Genomic DNA, 16,335 nt, shown 5'->3' with positions numbered 1-16,335 from the left:
GAGTAATTCTTTTGTGCAAATGTTTTTGATGTATAGTTCTTGTGATGCTTAAGTCATCTAGATAGTTACAGCAAATTGGGATGGGCATGGTTAGCTGTTCTGAGGCCCTCTGTAAGATTGCAGGAGTGATAGATATCCCAAACGGGGAGTATTTGTATTTGTACAACCTGACGGGAGTGTTGATAACTACAATGTCCTGTCTCCTCATCTAGTGGTGTTTCCAAATACGCATCGCAAGAGCACTCTTAGACAAATATTCTCTTTGAGCAAGATTTGTGATGAGGTTTCCTGGATGTGGTATGCGGTGAGTTTCTACTGGTGTCTGGGCCTGTATAGTGGATTTTAAGTCTCTGCATAGCCAGAGGGTGCAATTGAGTTTCTTTACTACTTCCAGAGGTGTTGACCAAGTGCTCATTTCAACTGGTTTCAACCCAACATCTTGGAGTAGACAGAATTCATACTTAACAGCTGTCAGTAAGGAGAATGAAGTAGACCATGCTCAGCTGAAATGGGGCGTCATGTCTGACCATGAGGAGATATGAGATTCAAAATTTGTGGCACATCCCTTGCTGGGTTTGAAATGGAGAAGCCAAACAACAAGAAGTCATCCACGGTGATAATGTTTCTGGCAGAGTGGCTATCGACAACATACAACAGTATTGGTTCTGTGACTTTCTTGTAGGCAGTGGCCATTGTGAATTGGCCCTGAATCTGAACCTTCACCATATGTTACTAATTCTGGGGAACATAGGCGAGTGTTCATTTAGAAACAAGTGTTATTGGAATAATTGTGAGTTTTATAAATAACTTGTTGGATAAAGGATTGCCTGGGGAAACTACTGCCTGTACTTTATGCACAGCTTCTGGATGCATGGGAGGAACTGAATTTGATCATCCTGACTGTTTATGGCAGAGGTGGAGATGCCTAGCTTTTCCACAGTGGGTGCAGTGTGCCCAGCAATCTGGACACACTACATGTGGCTGTGCAGTGAAGCAGTCTGAGCATGATGAAAGTCTATGCTGCATATGTTAATGGGGTACAACTGACTTTTCAGAGGCCATTGATATATCTGATATTGATGTAACACAACACTGCCATTTTGGAACTGGTTTATGGGTATTTCACATTCCTGGGGGCATGGTGTGGGGTCAGGACCATCCCTATTTGCATTTGGGCCATAAGGCACACATTTTTTGCCTATGCAATTTTGAAAGAGTGCACAATTGCCAAACTATCTTCCAATGATTAGTTTCTAGTTTCTGAGCTGATGTGCATACTTCCCGTTTGGAAGCCAATTGGACACCTATGTCTCTGGAGTCTGTATATAAGATTACCAATCACATTGGTGTCTTAACCCTTATAAATCAGCTACCCAGAAGTGATATGACTGACAAGGTTGTGTGTAGGAGTGATGATGTTACCACCTGGAATCTTAGTGAGTAATAATTTGAAAATAAAGTGTACATTTCTTCAGATTTGAGAGCAACAGGATCCAAGAGAATAGCGAACTTCTTAAGTAAGAAAAATGTCCGGAGAAGCCCAAGACAAGAATTGTGGCCATTGGAAACTGTCATCTGCGACTTGAAAGGCAGTGAAATGCTGTTGTAGCCACTGTAAGTAAGTATCCCTCTTCGTCGCTGATACATGACGGAAATCTGGGTGGGTGGCTCTATGCGTGGGAATTGACCTCTGCCTGGACTGAGTTGGTACCACGTATCTGTGGTTGATCCTTCAGGAGCTGAATTTTATTGATGAGGCAACTCACTTTGGTGCTGATGTTGTTGCTGTTGTTGAAACTGCCGTTGCAGTTGTTGCAGCTGTTGCTGTTTACAAGAAGTTTCACGGGATTTGATTCCACAGTACTATGCTAACCTTACCTTGTTGCCAGTTATTGTTACTAAAATTTGATTGAATGCCAGAAATGACTCAAATGGAATAATCAGTCTTGAGCTGTCAACAGCATATCACCGATTGCAAATAGAGAAAACAAACAACAAGGAATCAGGCAAGTGGAGATCGCTCTACAGATAAATTCTGTCAAGTAATTCTGATAGGGAAAACCTAAGACATAGCAAAAGTAGAGACGAAGAGCTAACAGTGTGATACTACAGTGACATGATAGCAACTGAGTCCCATGTTGTGCTGAGGTGGAACTTATAGGACAGCTGTGAGCTCTAATTGTGCATTGAATTGGTGTATGGCGCCAATCATGTTCGTTATTACATCATTGATTGTTCATGTGTAAGTCAACTCTTTTAGCTTGTTTTTCCGCTTGTGTGTGTGTGTGTGTGTGTGTGTGTGTGTGTGTGTGTGTGTGTCATCGGTAATTGCTGTTAACCTTTTGTGCATTCTGCTGTGTCTTGTCCTTCCATCTGTGCCAATGATTTGCTTGTGTGAGGTTACACTCACTTTCATGCAGCTCAGTATTGTGTCACTGATCATGCTTTTTCTGGAGATGATTTTTATCTTTTTCAGGTATGTGAAACCAGGTGATGTGGTGCAACAGTTTGATAACATATGTGAAGTTCAGAGTGACAAAGCATCTGTGACAATAACAAGTCGTTATGATGGCAAAATTTCAAAACTGTATTATAATGTTGATGACACAGCAATGGTTGGAAAACCACTTGTCGATATTGAAGCTGAAGAAGCAGAAGGAACAGGTATATTAATCAGCACATACTTTTAAATGCCAGCATAGTAGCTCAATGTGTAATGCACTTTAGTCTCCTTTGTTTCCAATTTAAGGTTGGTGTGAATGTAGTGTGTGCTGGAACAATATTGGAAAAATACTTTTTTACAATTAGTCAATTTTTTGCTCCCAGAAAAGAACTATAATGTGTTCTTGTGCAGTTATAAATAGTTTTACATTGTGTTTACCATAGAAATCTGTTGTTTGTTGTGTAATGTTTCTGTTGTGTAGGAGAGACTCCCACTAAATTATAATGTAACATTGTTTATATATTATTGTTTATTTCTACTTTTATGGTCCTAAGTTATTATCCAATAAATGACTCACTGTTAAAAAAGTTAAATTTCATCTCTTATGCTGTAATTAATTAATTCAGGATTTTATATGTAATCCAACATACGGATAAAAACTGTGCATCAGTGGTCAGTTAATCCACATTCCACCCATTTTCAGTGTACTGTTTTCATATTTTTTGTGTTTCATATTAATTCACTATCTTGTGTGTGTATTTGGCATGATTGGCTAACAGATACACAATTGCCTGACAGAATTTAATTGTCCACTACGTTGTGTATGACATTATATTGTAAGTAGACTGATAAGATAAGGTTCTTTGTAGAGTCAGTGGCGGAAGGACAACATGGCGAATAGTAGCCAGAAGATGGGGTAGGTTGATAGGACTTAAGACATTAGGGCAGGGTCGGCCAGAAATTCTGCATGCGTGTGGTGCTCCTGCACATGTGCAACTTCCGGGTCAGAGCGTGCACGTCGCATCCGTCAGTGTTCATGTAGTGCATGTTTCTATGCACAAATGTAACTTTATCCACTTGGTGGGATACTCTGTACCGGCGCATTCTAGTGCTCTTTCTACAGCTTGTCAGCCAACCATGGGACGGTATTTCATGTATTAAACATTTAAAATGCTGTCACAGTCTACTCATTGAGATGTCTACTTTTATGTTAACAGCTTAACCCAGTAAGACAAGTAATACAGTTAACAACCGTGGGTTTTTATTAAGGCATCTTGACAGATGGCACGTAAATACGCGTAATGTTTTTGATCTAGTATTTAAGAAAGAGAGCACTTAGTATCTTCCAACAAACCTTATTTATGATTTCAATTGACATTAAACTATTGCAAGGTTTCCTATGACTAACTCTTGGTGCCCTCAGTTACACCCACATAATTTGTGTCTCACTGATCTCTGAACAGAATGATAACCACAGACCTCTCGATGATCACCTGTTATTTCAATACCATTATTGCTATATCTTTCATCAGTTCTGTCTGAAATCTGCATAATAACTGACAATTAGATGAATGTTATGTAGAAACCTAAATGTAAGTATACATTGGAACAATCGGTTTAATGACCAATTTTCCTGATAATAATGTAACATGGAGCAGAAGGAGGCAATAATGCACAGTTAGTAAACAATAATTTTTAGTTATGAAAGGAATAAAGCCAAACACTTTTATCACTGGTCGTGAGAAATGATATTTAACATCAGGCAGAAAAACACGGCTCATTGACAAATGCTATCAGTTGCGAAGATTTTCATCACCGAGAAAAATCTTTTACAAACATATGTCGATCCAAACATGGACATAACTCTTGCGGCTTCTCGGTGCAGGTGTGGAAATACTTGTTGTGAAAAATTTTCGTAGAATTCTTTTGTACTTTGCACTGCAAAGGACTTATCCTTCAGTCTTGTATTGCACTGTAAGTTGATCAGTTTCATCTGTAGATTATTCGGAGCATCTTCAACTGACGACGAGAACAGTCGAGCAAAGAGGCAAATGACAGGAGACCAACATGTAACATCTGCAAATCGTGCTCAAAATTGTTCCTTAATTTTTACAATTATTGACATGTATTCTTGAAATCTAGCACTTTCACGGACCAGTCCGAGAGTCGGGAAATGTGCAGTGTTTTTTGTCAATAGCTGGCTCTCTCCCAAAGTGCAAGCTTCCATTCAAAGGCATTTACTTTTTCCAACATGTCAGAAGTTAAATTATTTTCACCTTGCAAACTGACATTCAGGCTGTTGATGTGAGACGTAATGTCCACGAGAAATGCAAGGTCTGATATTCAACAAGGGTCTTCCAACATAGGTTCACTTTTTTCCCTTATCATGTAAGAATGTTACTATGACCAAATGTGAATCAAAAAATATTTTCAGCATTTTACCTCAACTGAGCCAGCGTACTTTGGTATAGTAAGGTATGTCGCAGTACTCCGCTCCTAATTCCTCCAAGAACCGCTGAAACTGGCGATGCTTAAGCCCATGTGTCTTCATATAGTTTACAGTACTTACAACAATTTGCATGACGTTTGCTAATGTTACTGAATTTGCACAAAGCGCCTCTTGATGCAGAATGCAGTGAATTCCATACAATGTCTTGTCTGTGCGCCCTAGCTTTTTGCACATCCGTGCTATGAGTCCTCTGATGGCCTTGCATTGATGGTGCTCCATCTGTGGTCTCTGAGACTAACCGATTCCAGTCCATGCTGACACCATCAATCGCTTGCTCTACAGCTTGGAGTAGTAGTCCCTTTCAAAGGTACTAAGTGCAAAACGTCCTCTGTTACACAAAGTGCGTTATCGACACCTTGTATGTACCAGTATATCACAACCTGGGCTGTATCTGTAAGATCTGTTGCTTCATTGAGTGCAACAGAGAAAGCAACAAAGTCTTTAGCCTTATTTATTAGCTGCCTGTCCACATTGCCGGCCATAGCACTGATTCGTCTTGTCGCTGTTTGTTTGGATAGACTGATTTCTTGAAACCTGTCAACGTTTGTGGGACAAACAAGTTCTGCAGCATCAATCGGACACCCTTTCACAAACTCCCCTTCGGAAAAGGGTTTCCCAGATTGTGCAATTCTTAATGTGATTTTAAAACTTGCTCACAGTGAAGATTTAGTGTGGTTGTCATTCTGGAAAATTGAAAACAGTACATTGTACAGCGTACAGTAAAATAGATATAAATGTAACACAAGAAACTAAGAGTTCAAGAAGTATCAGTTACTTTGACATACAGTAAAATCGAGTTAATGTGTCTCATCCATTTTCATAAGGACATTTAATTTTGCTTGCCGTTCTTCACTGTTGAGTACACTACACTCGCCTTTGTGATATGTATTGTAGTGTCTTTCAGTTGAAAACTTACGCTGGCCGCCTATTATTCGGTGGCACAGCAAACACCGTGAACTTTCACCAATGGCTACAAAAAAGAATTGCGGTTCTCAGTCATTTTTAAACGACTGAGAACATAGATCTCCCATCCTTTGCTTTTTCACAGCACCTGCCATTTCTCAGTACTTCTCTGTTAAGCTTACTGTCACCAGGGGTAAACGTGACTGGGTATGTTGCACTCTTGCTTGTACCACATAAACAGGCAAGTGGAACTGCTGCCATTCATTTAGGACATATGTCTAATAACAGATGTTGCTGTCGCACACGTGCGCACAGGTGCAGCACTTCTGCACGTCTGCACACTGTGCAGCGGATGGCTGGCCCTGCATTAGGGTATAACTCCAATAGTTCCACAGGGAGCTGTAGAGGGCAAATATTGTAAGGGAAGAGAGAGAGTGGAATATATATCAACAATTAGTTGAGGATGTTTGATGTACGTGCTACTTTCAGATGAAGAGAGGAAATGGTGGTGTGCCACATACAACCAGGTAAATTGATGCCCTCCACTACCACCCTCCCACCTCCAAAAGTTTTAGCACAAATACTAACAAAACATTTAAATTACTGATACTTGTTAAGTATCTCCTCTTCAGTTTGATTTATTTTAGACTGTTCAAGCATTGCTGAAACATAGTAAGTTATGGTTAAGAACAAATAATGTTTAAGTGTCATTCTGAGAGAATTAATTGTATTCATCCAATCTTTAATCCACATGTGATGTTATATAAATTCCATCATTAAGAACTACACTCATATCCATAAGTTGAAGATTCTGTGAGTGGCAGCATTGTGTCACAGTGATATGGATATGAAGTGTACCAGAAAGCCAGCCATGGGCTGCAAGTATCTGCATCCTATGTGATGTCTCTCCTCTGGGGCATACAGAAGTCAATGCAAGTTGTAACACCCTCGAATGGTGATACAGTATGCGCAACTGTTCCTCTTATTGTGTGTCACACTGTCCAGCATGGCTTGCAGTAATGTCTCTTATTTCTAAGCTAACACTTCCTTTAGGTTTGCAGTCTCAGGGGTTATGTCCCTTGGCCTGGAGCATCCCATGCATGTTCAGTTGGATTTAAATCTGCAGAGCAAGCAGATCACGCTAGAATCCTTATGTCCTCCTACTGCAGATATGTCTCCACCAGGACAGTTCTGTCTCCTGTTGAATTACCATCCACTAGGTGAAACCCAGATCAATACGTACAGTGGAAAATTTCCATTTACTGTTGAAGGGTGCCATCTGTACAAACCCCATTGGCCTCTCAGCCTTTTTTTCACTGACTGAGGCTTGTCTCTAATCTCTAACAGGTCTTTCCATTTTTAATGCAATTCAGACATTTTTGACGTTTCATTCGGCTTCCTAGTGCCTTGAGTACTGTGTTCCAAATGCACACCACAGAGACAGCATTGCTATATTCTGGACCTGCGCCCACATAGACCGTTGTAGGGCCGTTAAATGGTCTTGCACTGCTGTGCCATGTAGTGCAAATGTTTCAGTGTTTTCCAGCCAGAAATTAGTTTGCACAGCGTTTCCATGACACAATTACTTTTGCTTTTCCAGTTATGTACCACCCCTGTCGCTGCCGCTGCCACCACCACTACTTTGATCTTAGTATACTGATACTAATCAGATAGAGATACAGACTCTGACAGGGGGATATCTCACAATGGAAAAGCCCTTATAGTAACGGAGCTGGAGTCAGAAGTAATAGACAAGTATGTGGAACAGTTTTTGAAATACCATCTGTTACATGCATAAAAACTATAAACAGAGGAAACTGCTGTTGGATTTTTCAATATTTGTAGATGTTCAATCAATTGGCGGAAGTAGCACGCTCACTCTAGGATATGGTTAACTTTTGGAATCAAGAAATTGAAATACTGGAGTCAAGAGTACATTTGGCCAGGAAGGGAATATTTTTGGGACATTGTGATGTTTTGGGAGAGACAGATATGATTAAGAAGATTCCTCTAACTTTACAACAGATTACCACACTTGCCTTGTATTCAGTTCCCTTCTGTTCTCTCGAGAATATGTTTCACTTAACCCGAAATGTGTGACATATTGACACCAGGTTCTGGACCAGAGAACCATGTAATAGCAACTGACCATCATGTCATCCTCTGCCAATAGAATCATTCGGATGCGGTATGGATGGGTATGGAGTCACACACTGCTCTCTTAGCCATTGTCAGCTTTCCAAACCATGGAGACACTACTTCTCTTTTAAGTAACTCTTCAGCTGGTATCATGAGGTTGAGTACAATCCTGTCTCAGTCATCCCACCAAGGAGACGTCCCTGACAGTACTGAGAATTGAAACTAAGTCCTCTGCATAACACATCAGGCCCACTGACAGCTCAGCTGTGAGGCAGCCAGCTTTGTGACATACCTACTTCATTTCCCTACTCCTAACATTTTCTCTCTGCATACCCTTTATCCTAACCCCTTTCCAATTATGTTCATGTTATCATGTGTCCAAAAGAATTATGGGCTCAAGAAAATGAAACTATTGCACATAATGTAATGCTTCACAATCTTTTGGTGTTAGTAATTGACACTGCTGTGTTTACTCCATCAATTATTTAACCAGATGCAGTGGTTTTCTGTGGTTTCCCAGTATTGCTAAATTTGAATATTAGAATAGATCTTCCTACATATCTAGACCAGTTATCTCCCTCCCCCGTATGACAGTCATACTAGTGCTAAATCTGTGATGGTTGTTGAAAGGAACAAGGAAAAAAAAGTTTATTGAATCATTTTAGTTGTTTCCTTTTATTCATTCTTTCTTGGCTCTGTATACAACTTGTGCAATGAAATGTTTTGATGTATAAAATCTCTGCACGGAACCAAGATTTACACTTAGATATCTACATTTTGGAGGCAGTTCTCTACCAGCAACATTATTAGACTGAGGCTCAAGGCCAATTCAGGATTTGATATGACATTATCTATCTTACACTCTTCCAAAATTAGTATTCTGGTATTTTTGGCAGTCAAATTTAATTTAAAAAAAAAACACAAAATCATGATAAAACTGATATACACAGAAAAAGAGCCATAAATGTTTCCTAAAAATATAATCTCTAGTAATTTTTGTCTTACTGCAGGATGTAAAACCTTTGAAACTCTTTCCATTTCTAAATGAATACTGTTTTGTCCAGCGACAGAAACTGAAGTTAGTTCTGAGACAACACAGAGTATCCCACTGCAAAGTGCTAAAAAGCCTGAAGCAGAGACTGACTCAGATGATGAGGTTACACAGAAAGTAATAGATAAAGTGCTAGCAACCCCCGCAGTTCGTAGATTTGCAAGAGAACACCAGGTAGGTCAAGTATGCAAAGATGTGATGTTGTAGACCTTTTGTGCATGTACTAAAAGTGAAATTATTTGCACAGGTTCCAATTGAATTAGTTTCTGGTACAGGTAAACATGGCAGAGTCTTAAAAGAGGACATCTTGGCTTATCACCAAAAATTACATCAAAAGCAAACTGAAGAAAGCAAAGAAATTTCTGGTGATAAACGAGTTCGCATAACTGGTATTCAAAAGGCCATGTTGAAGACTATGACAAAAGCAAATGTTAGTACTGTTTGTAATATGACTTTCTCAAATGTTCTGAGAATAAACTTAGTTTGTGTTACAAACTGAACACTTCCTTATATTTTTTCAGAATATTCCTCACTTTACTTACGCTGATGAAGTATCTGTTGCAAAACTTGTGGAACTGCGTTCACAGATGAAAAGCATAAATGGTATAAGAATAACATATTTGCCATTCTTTGTCAAAGCGGTATCAAAGTGTCTTTCAGAATACCAAATATTGAATTCATCCTTAGATGAAAACTTGGAACATATAGTTTATAAATCTCAGCACAACATTGGAATTGCTGTTGACAGTCCACAAGGACTTCAAGTTCCCAATATAAAAAATGTAGAAAAACTGAATGTTGTGGAAATAGCAAATGATATAAATAGACTTCAAAAATTGGGACTGGAAGGACGCTTACGACAGGAAGATCTTTCTGGAGGCACATTTACAATCTCTAATATTGGCTCAGTAAGTATCAAAATAAAAGAAAAAAATGTGTTAGCTTTGTCATTTCTACATCTCTTGAATTGGTTAAATATGCTTATGGTAAAATTAGTTAAGCTCTTAAGCTATACGCATTAGAGCCCATGTTTACCAGACTTTTTTCATGTTTTTGTGTGTACTAGCACATCTAAAAATGTGAAGATGAACAAGTGCTCATAGCTCATAGGGATGTATTTTAGAGACTATGTTTAATATACAGTTTTTCTTGTTTTGCTCCAAACTACCACCTCTGATAGTTTATTGGTGGAATTCTGGTTCTGTGCAAGGTATGATGAATAAACATTTCAATCAAAGTCCAGCTTGCAAAGTATCAGAGTTCCATCAATAACAGAGTCTGAAATATACACACAGTAAACCAAACCAATGTAATGATTAGTGTGCAGTTCACTGATTTAATTACAACTGCCTCATACCATCCTTGGGCTGACTTATTTGGAGGATTATGGCATAGTCTCATCAGAGGACACTTCTGATGACGAAATTCATCTTGGTACTGGAGCCACAGCAGTCAGCAGTAACATTGCGCCAGCTGCTTGGTGTCTATAGTAATTTTGGCTGGCACCATTACATGCCCACCCTTCCCCCTGTCCATCAACAGTGACTCCTGCAGGAGAATGAGTAGGTGGTTTGTGATTCAATGGTACATCCACCATGGAGGGTGACAGATTGAGATCCATAAGGTTTTTGTGGAAGGCTGATACAGGACGAAGCTCAATGAAAGTTGCAGGAGCACCAAGGGTCTGAGGAAGAGAAGCAGGTGGCCACTGATCAGGATGGTGGAGGTGAAGTTGATTTCAGTGGCACCACAGAAAGTCATGAGCAGATGCCACAGTATGCATCATAGATCTGTGGTGGTCAGAAACTGTGCCACCGATTTCTGACCACGACAGATCCAGGTTAGGTGGCATCCGAACTATTTCACTCACAGTGGGACATCTATCCATAAGGAAGAGCTCAATTATGACATTCCAGTGGTGGGTGGGGCATGTGAAAGAGGATGCAGTTGAGGGCAGCCATGAAACCACCACACCAGGCTGCAGCCTTCAATCAGGGTGGCTCTTATAAGTTGTCAGAAAACTGCAAGTAATGGAAGTTGAATGTCGTCCTGTTATTAGAAACAAAAGTACACTATCTGATCAGAAGTATCCGGGCAGCACGAGAGGAGGACTCACCAGTTTGAAGAAAAGCGAGAAGTATTTTGTTACCAGTAGAGAAGCAGTAACAGAATGGATCAGTCAGTCAAGATGAAAGACTTCAAATGTGGACCAATCTTTGAATCTTTGGATGTCACCTAAGTGACAAATCCATTAGGGACATTTAAACCCTTCCAAAGATGCCCAAGGTGTCTGTTGGTGATGTGACTGTGAAGTGAAAAAGTGAAGGAACACCCAGAGCTAAACCAAGACCACATAGACGTCATGCTCTGATGGACTGGGACCAGGGGGGGGGGGGGGGGGGGGTTACATGAATGAACTCAATGGAAGAAATTACTCGGGAGTTCCAAAGTGCTACCTGAATTTCTAGGTAGCAAAATGACTGTGTGTAGGAGTTAAAAAGAATGAGGTACACTGCTCAAGCAGATTCTCATAAACCACACACATTTGTAATTAATGCTAAGTGTTGCTTCAGGTGGTATAAAGAGTGAGGCCACTGGATAGTGGATAATGAAATGAGCTGTTTGTAGTGATGAATCATGCAATACCTTATGGCAATCCAGTGGAAGGGTTTGTATTTTGTGAATGCCTGGAGAATGTTACCTGCCATTGTGTGTAGTGCCAGCAGGAGGGGAATGGAGAAGGCGGAGTTATGGGATCTAGGTGTTTTTCGTGGTTAGGATGTGGTGCCCATGTTGTGCTTAAGAAAACACTAAATGTAGAAGGATATGAACACATTTTACAGCATTGTGTCATGCAGATGGCCAAGGAGCAGTTTGGAGATGATTGCTTTTTATTAGCATTACAATGCAACCTGTCATAATTCAGCATCTGTTAGGTTACTGTTTGTGGACAGTAACGTTCCTGAAATGGACTGGCCTGCCACAGTCCTGACCTGGAATCAATGCAACACCTTTTGAATGAGTTAGAACTTTGACTTCACTCTAGTCCCCAACGTCCAACATCACTGTCTTCTCTGGTTTCGGCTCTTGAGGAATGAGCAGCCATTTGTCCACAGACATTCAAACACCTCATTGAATGTGTCCCCAGCAGAGTTCAAACCACCATAAAGGAGGAAGATGGACACACCCCATATTAATGTTCACCAATAGGTGTCCAGGTACTTTTGATCAGATAGTGTACGTGGAGTGCCTTCAAGGGTGAAGATCATTTTCCAAGGCTACAGTAGTAGTGGCAGAAGTGATCGGGCACATGCAGACATGAAAGGAAGTTAGGAAATGAGTCAGTCACAACCAGCCAGATAGAGCCCAAAAATGGGCCAGCAAAATCTAGGTAGGTATACTCCCATGGCTTCACAGTGTCGGGCCAAGGAGGGAAATGCTAGCGATGTGCAGCTTGATGGGCCTGACAAGTGGGACATCAATGGACAATGTCATAATCAATATTGGCACAGAACATGTTCTAACTCAAAATTTTTCACCTAGGATGTGCCACAACAGTGGACAGTTGCAAGAAGTGCATCACTTGTGTTCAAAGAGAGGGAAAATTAGGATTCGGCAGTGGACCTTGTCAAATAGCCACAACAGAACCCCTTGATTTATGTGCCATTGATTTCACCGTGCTAGTAGGGCAAAAATCAGACCCGAGAGGTGTCTGGCAACCCGTGTTACACAAACTGAGTGAGGTGGGGGCAATAGGCATTAACACATCTTCACAGTGCATCTGTCCACTTCTATATTGAGGTTGCGCTTTAGAGCCAAAGGCTTCAGACATGCTTCCTAGAAGTGCAGTGCAGCTGCCACCTTAAGTGTGATGTGAGGTTCAAAATCAGTTGCCTTCCCTGTTCCAGGCCCTCCCTATTCCAGGTGAGAAGATTTTAGCATATCTATCACATAGTGTCTTTTAGGATGGTGCAAAGCCTTTCAGATTGCATAGTTTGTTCTGTTTCATGGACTGTAAATCCATAAAGATGGAAAGCATCTACTACAAAAACATTGTCCACATTGGGGTCAGATACCACAAGAAAATTTACTAGATGAATGACTTGGCTGTGTGTGAGTAAATCTGAAACCTTCATTGCAAAGACATATGATGCCCATAGGTCCAAAGGTTTGTGCCTCAGTTGCCTGCAAAGATGGCAACCCTAAATGTAAGAAAGTAAGAAAATGGGTTGGTCTAGTAAGGATGCGAAAATACTAGTGTATGGGAGCAAACTCACAGTGTGTTCATTTATGGGTGTATCTAAGTAGATTTTCTGCTCTGTGTTTGAGAAGTTTGCACTTCTGTGGATTTATCATGCACTTAACTCACTTCAACAGATTGAGGTGTGTGTTTTGTGGAATTGCTAAAGCCGATTTCTTGCAAGTGTTCCATTTTGCCACATTTGTGTCATGTTACACTCTTTGCACCATGAAGGAACCAATCTTTGCAGCCAGGCAATGACACTGCCACTAATGTGGCCCATCACTGCTGGTGAGGTTGTTTACAGGGTTGTCTAGGCTCAGAGCAGATGAGAACCCTACATCCCGTATGACTGGTGCCAGAGAGGCAATTGCTATTGTCAAATAACTGTGTGCTGCATCGGCAGTTTTATATGCTTGAGCTATTTGTATTACTTGTGCCAGAGGAGGATCTGACTTCCTAAATACATGGTTCCTCACTTCCATGTTGTAGGTGAGGTGCACCATGATGTCCCTCATTAGAGAATCAGTGTAATCCTGCCAACACAACATTCAAAATTATAATTCCTGTTTAATCCCTATAGGTTGACAGGCCCAGTCTGCGTGTTTGATTGGAACACTATTTTCACTGCCAAAATTCTAACTTGGTTGCAGTAACATGTTTTTTCACCTAAAAATGCTTTTTTAATAAAGCAGATATTCCAGGCATCTTGTGTTTGCTGGGTTTGTGATTCTCGTTTCCATACTAGATGGTACAGTTTGGGGAATTCCTGAGAAGAAAGTAGCTTTTTGTCTTTCTGTGTCCCCATTAGGGGGCTCATGACTTTCGTGACTGTGCGTGCCGAGCATCGGTCCACAAGCTATTGCAGCACCTGCTTCCTGTCCTGTGCTACAATTAATCACTGACTGCTCTTCTTTCTCGTACTATCTTTTTCAAGATGGCAGCTTTTGATGTCAATGTGACTACTCACTCACTATATACACTTTTATATGCACTTCAGAGGCCAATGCAGTAGCCAGTCGAAAGTGGTGGGGTTGTTATATACCCCTTCAATTGAGCACCCTGACAACACTGTAGTTGCCTTAGCTGCTGGCTCCCAACTCATGCCAACATGTAGACGCCTATTTTATGGGGCTTAAGAACTCCCAACAGTGGATGTGCCAGATGGTGTTTTCTGCAGCTGGGGGTGCCCATGGGGAGAGCCCTTGATTGGAGGACAGACGTTTCGCACATGAAACATATCAGATTGCACTAACATAATGGCCATTCTGATCAGGCCATCTCATCAAATAACTCTAGACATTTCAGTGCAAACACTTATAACCTTACTGCTCTCCCTGCCACAACTAGCCCCTAGGAAGGGGGACAGTACTTGAATTGATGGGGATACTTTTACTGTGACAAAGCAGTTATTTTTTGTGGAACAAAAGAAGATAAATTCAGAGAAGTTGAGTCTTTGGGGAAAATGTGCAATGGATTGTTATTGATTAAACCTTCCTCTGCGGCACAATCTGCAGTTCCTCAAGCATGTGATCATCAAGGTAATGTACCAGTCACCATTGCCTCAGACAAAATTTTGAATATGCCCCAAGGAATCATCTGCCACAGAGAGACTGTATGCATTAAAAAGACAAGGAGCTACAGGCTAACCTCAATCAGCGAGATGTTCGTTTTATCCAACATATCCAAAAAGGCCCCATGGATAATCAAAGAGGTACAGGCACCTTTGTCTTTGAAGGGAATGTTCTCCTGGAAAAAGTTAGTCATGGTGTTCAAGTGTGACATGAAAGCACACATTGCACCACCCATGAGGTGCTTTCAGTGCTTACTCTTTGATCATATGTCATCTCGCTTCGTGGCAGAACCAAAATGTGGTAACTGCGGATGACCACTCCACGAAGGTAGTCATTGTGAACAACCACCTTTGTGTGTCAGTTGCATGGAACACCATCCTCCACAATCACCGGTTTTCTGTCTTCAAGAAAGAAAAGAAAATAGAGGAATATAAATATTTTGACCACATCTCTGAGGCATGTGAAAATGTGAATGCCTACATCCTGTTGATGTGACATCCAATTATGTGAAAGACCCTCTCAGGACCCATCTCCCCGGAAACACACAGACCAATGGTCCAATGCTACCTGATGGCTGAAGGAACTGTGCATGACCTGTGGATCCCAGGACTGCCTGTTCTTCATTTGTCCTCACACTCATCACAGATAGGCCCTTGCAAGAATCCCAGCCACTGAGGGCTGCAGAGGAGGAGGAGGAAGAGAAAAAGAATAATATGGACAATGTTATTCTGATGGCCCTGGAAGTGGCAGATTCCTCTCACCATCAGATTCTGAACCATTGCTCATTGACGTGGTTCCTGTGCCATTGGTGACAGGCAATGATGCTGGGGTATGACCAGTCCCCTTGGCCCCTTGCCATTTAATCTGGACACTAATAACATGATCACTCAGTGGAACTGTAATGAATAGTATCATCACCTCTGTAACTACAATGCCTCATTTCCACCTTTTCAGCAATTTGCATTGCAGTACAAGGAATACACTTCTCTGATGACCATGCCACAATGCCTTCTCTGTGGTTATCATGCATTCTTTGGAAACTGTGCTAGCCCTGAAAGGGCATCTGGAGGGGATTTTACACTGGTTTGCACAGGTGTGGTCAGTGACTGGGTTAGCCTTTGTATTAGGTTGGAAGGAATAGCGGAGCAAGTGCAACGACCTCAGCGATCACCATCTGCAATGTTTATGGACCTCCAGGCAGGCTGCTTACTTACCTTGAGTTGACAACCTTAATCCAACAACTTTCCACCCCTTTTCTCCTACTTTAAGATTTCAGTGTGCATCATGCCCCTGTGGAGGAGCACCACTTCATCTGGTAGGGGTCTTATGTTTGATCAGCATCTTACAGACCTTGATCTGTCTCTCCTCTGCGATGGTACTCCTACCACTCGAGTGCTGCCCATGGTACTTTTTCAGCTTTCTGTCTAACAATGTCTTTCCCAAGCCTCATGGCTTCACTGCATTGGTCACCACTTG

At 41.2% G+C, this 16,335-nt stretch overlaps 1 protein-coding gene across 1 annotated transcript in view; it reads left to right on the top strand.

The window, feature by feature from the left end:
• The window catches only part of LOC126298754 (lipoamide acyltransferase component of branched-chain alpha-keto acid dehydrogenase complex, mitochondrial), a 97,434-nt gene that overhangs the window by 48,367 nt on the left and 32,732 nt on the right, over positions 1-16,335 (top strand). Inside the window, exons 3-6 of the mRNA XM_049990200.1 lie at positions 2,477-2,664; positions 9,059-9,219; positions 9,293-9,475; positions 9,567-9,953. Of these exons, the coding sequence (XP_049846157.1) occupies positions 2,477-2,664; positions 9,059-9,219; positions 9,293-9,475; positions 9,567-9,953 (919 nt within the window). The remainder of the gene's footprint in view (positions 1-2,476; positions 2,665-9,058; positions 9,220-9,292; positions 9,476-9,566; positions 9,954-16,335) is intronic.

The sequence above is a fragment of the Schistocerca gregaria genome, chromosome X (assembly GCF_023897955.1).
Source record: "Schistocerca gregaria isolate iqSchGreg1 chromosome X, iqSchGreg1.2, whole genome shotgun sequence".
Classification (NCBI taxonomy): Eukaryota; Metazoa; Arthropoda; class Insecta; order Orthoptera; family Acrididae; genus Schistocerca; species Schistocerca gregaria.
Note: the sequence above shows the minus strand (reverse complement) of the source record. Positions and strands in the feature narration are given on the sequence as shown.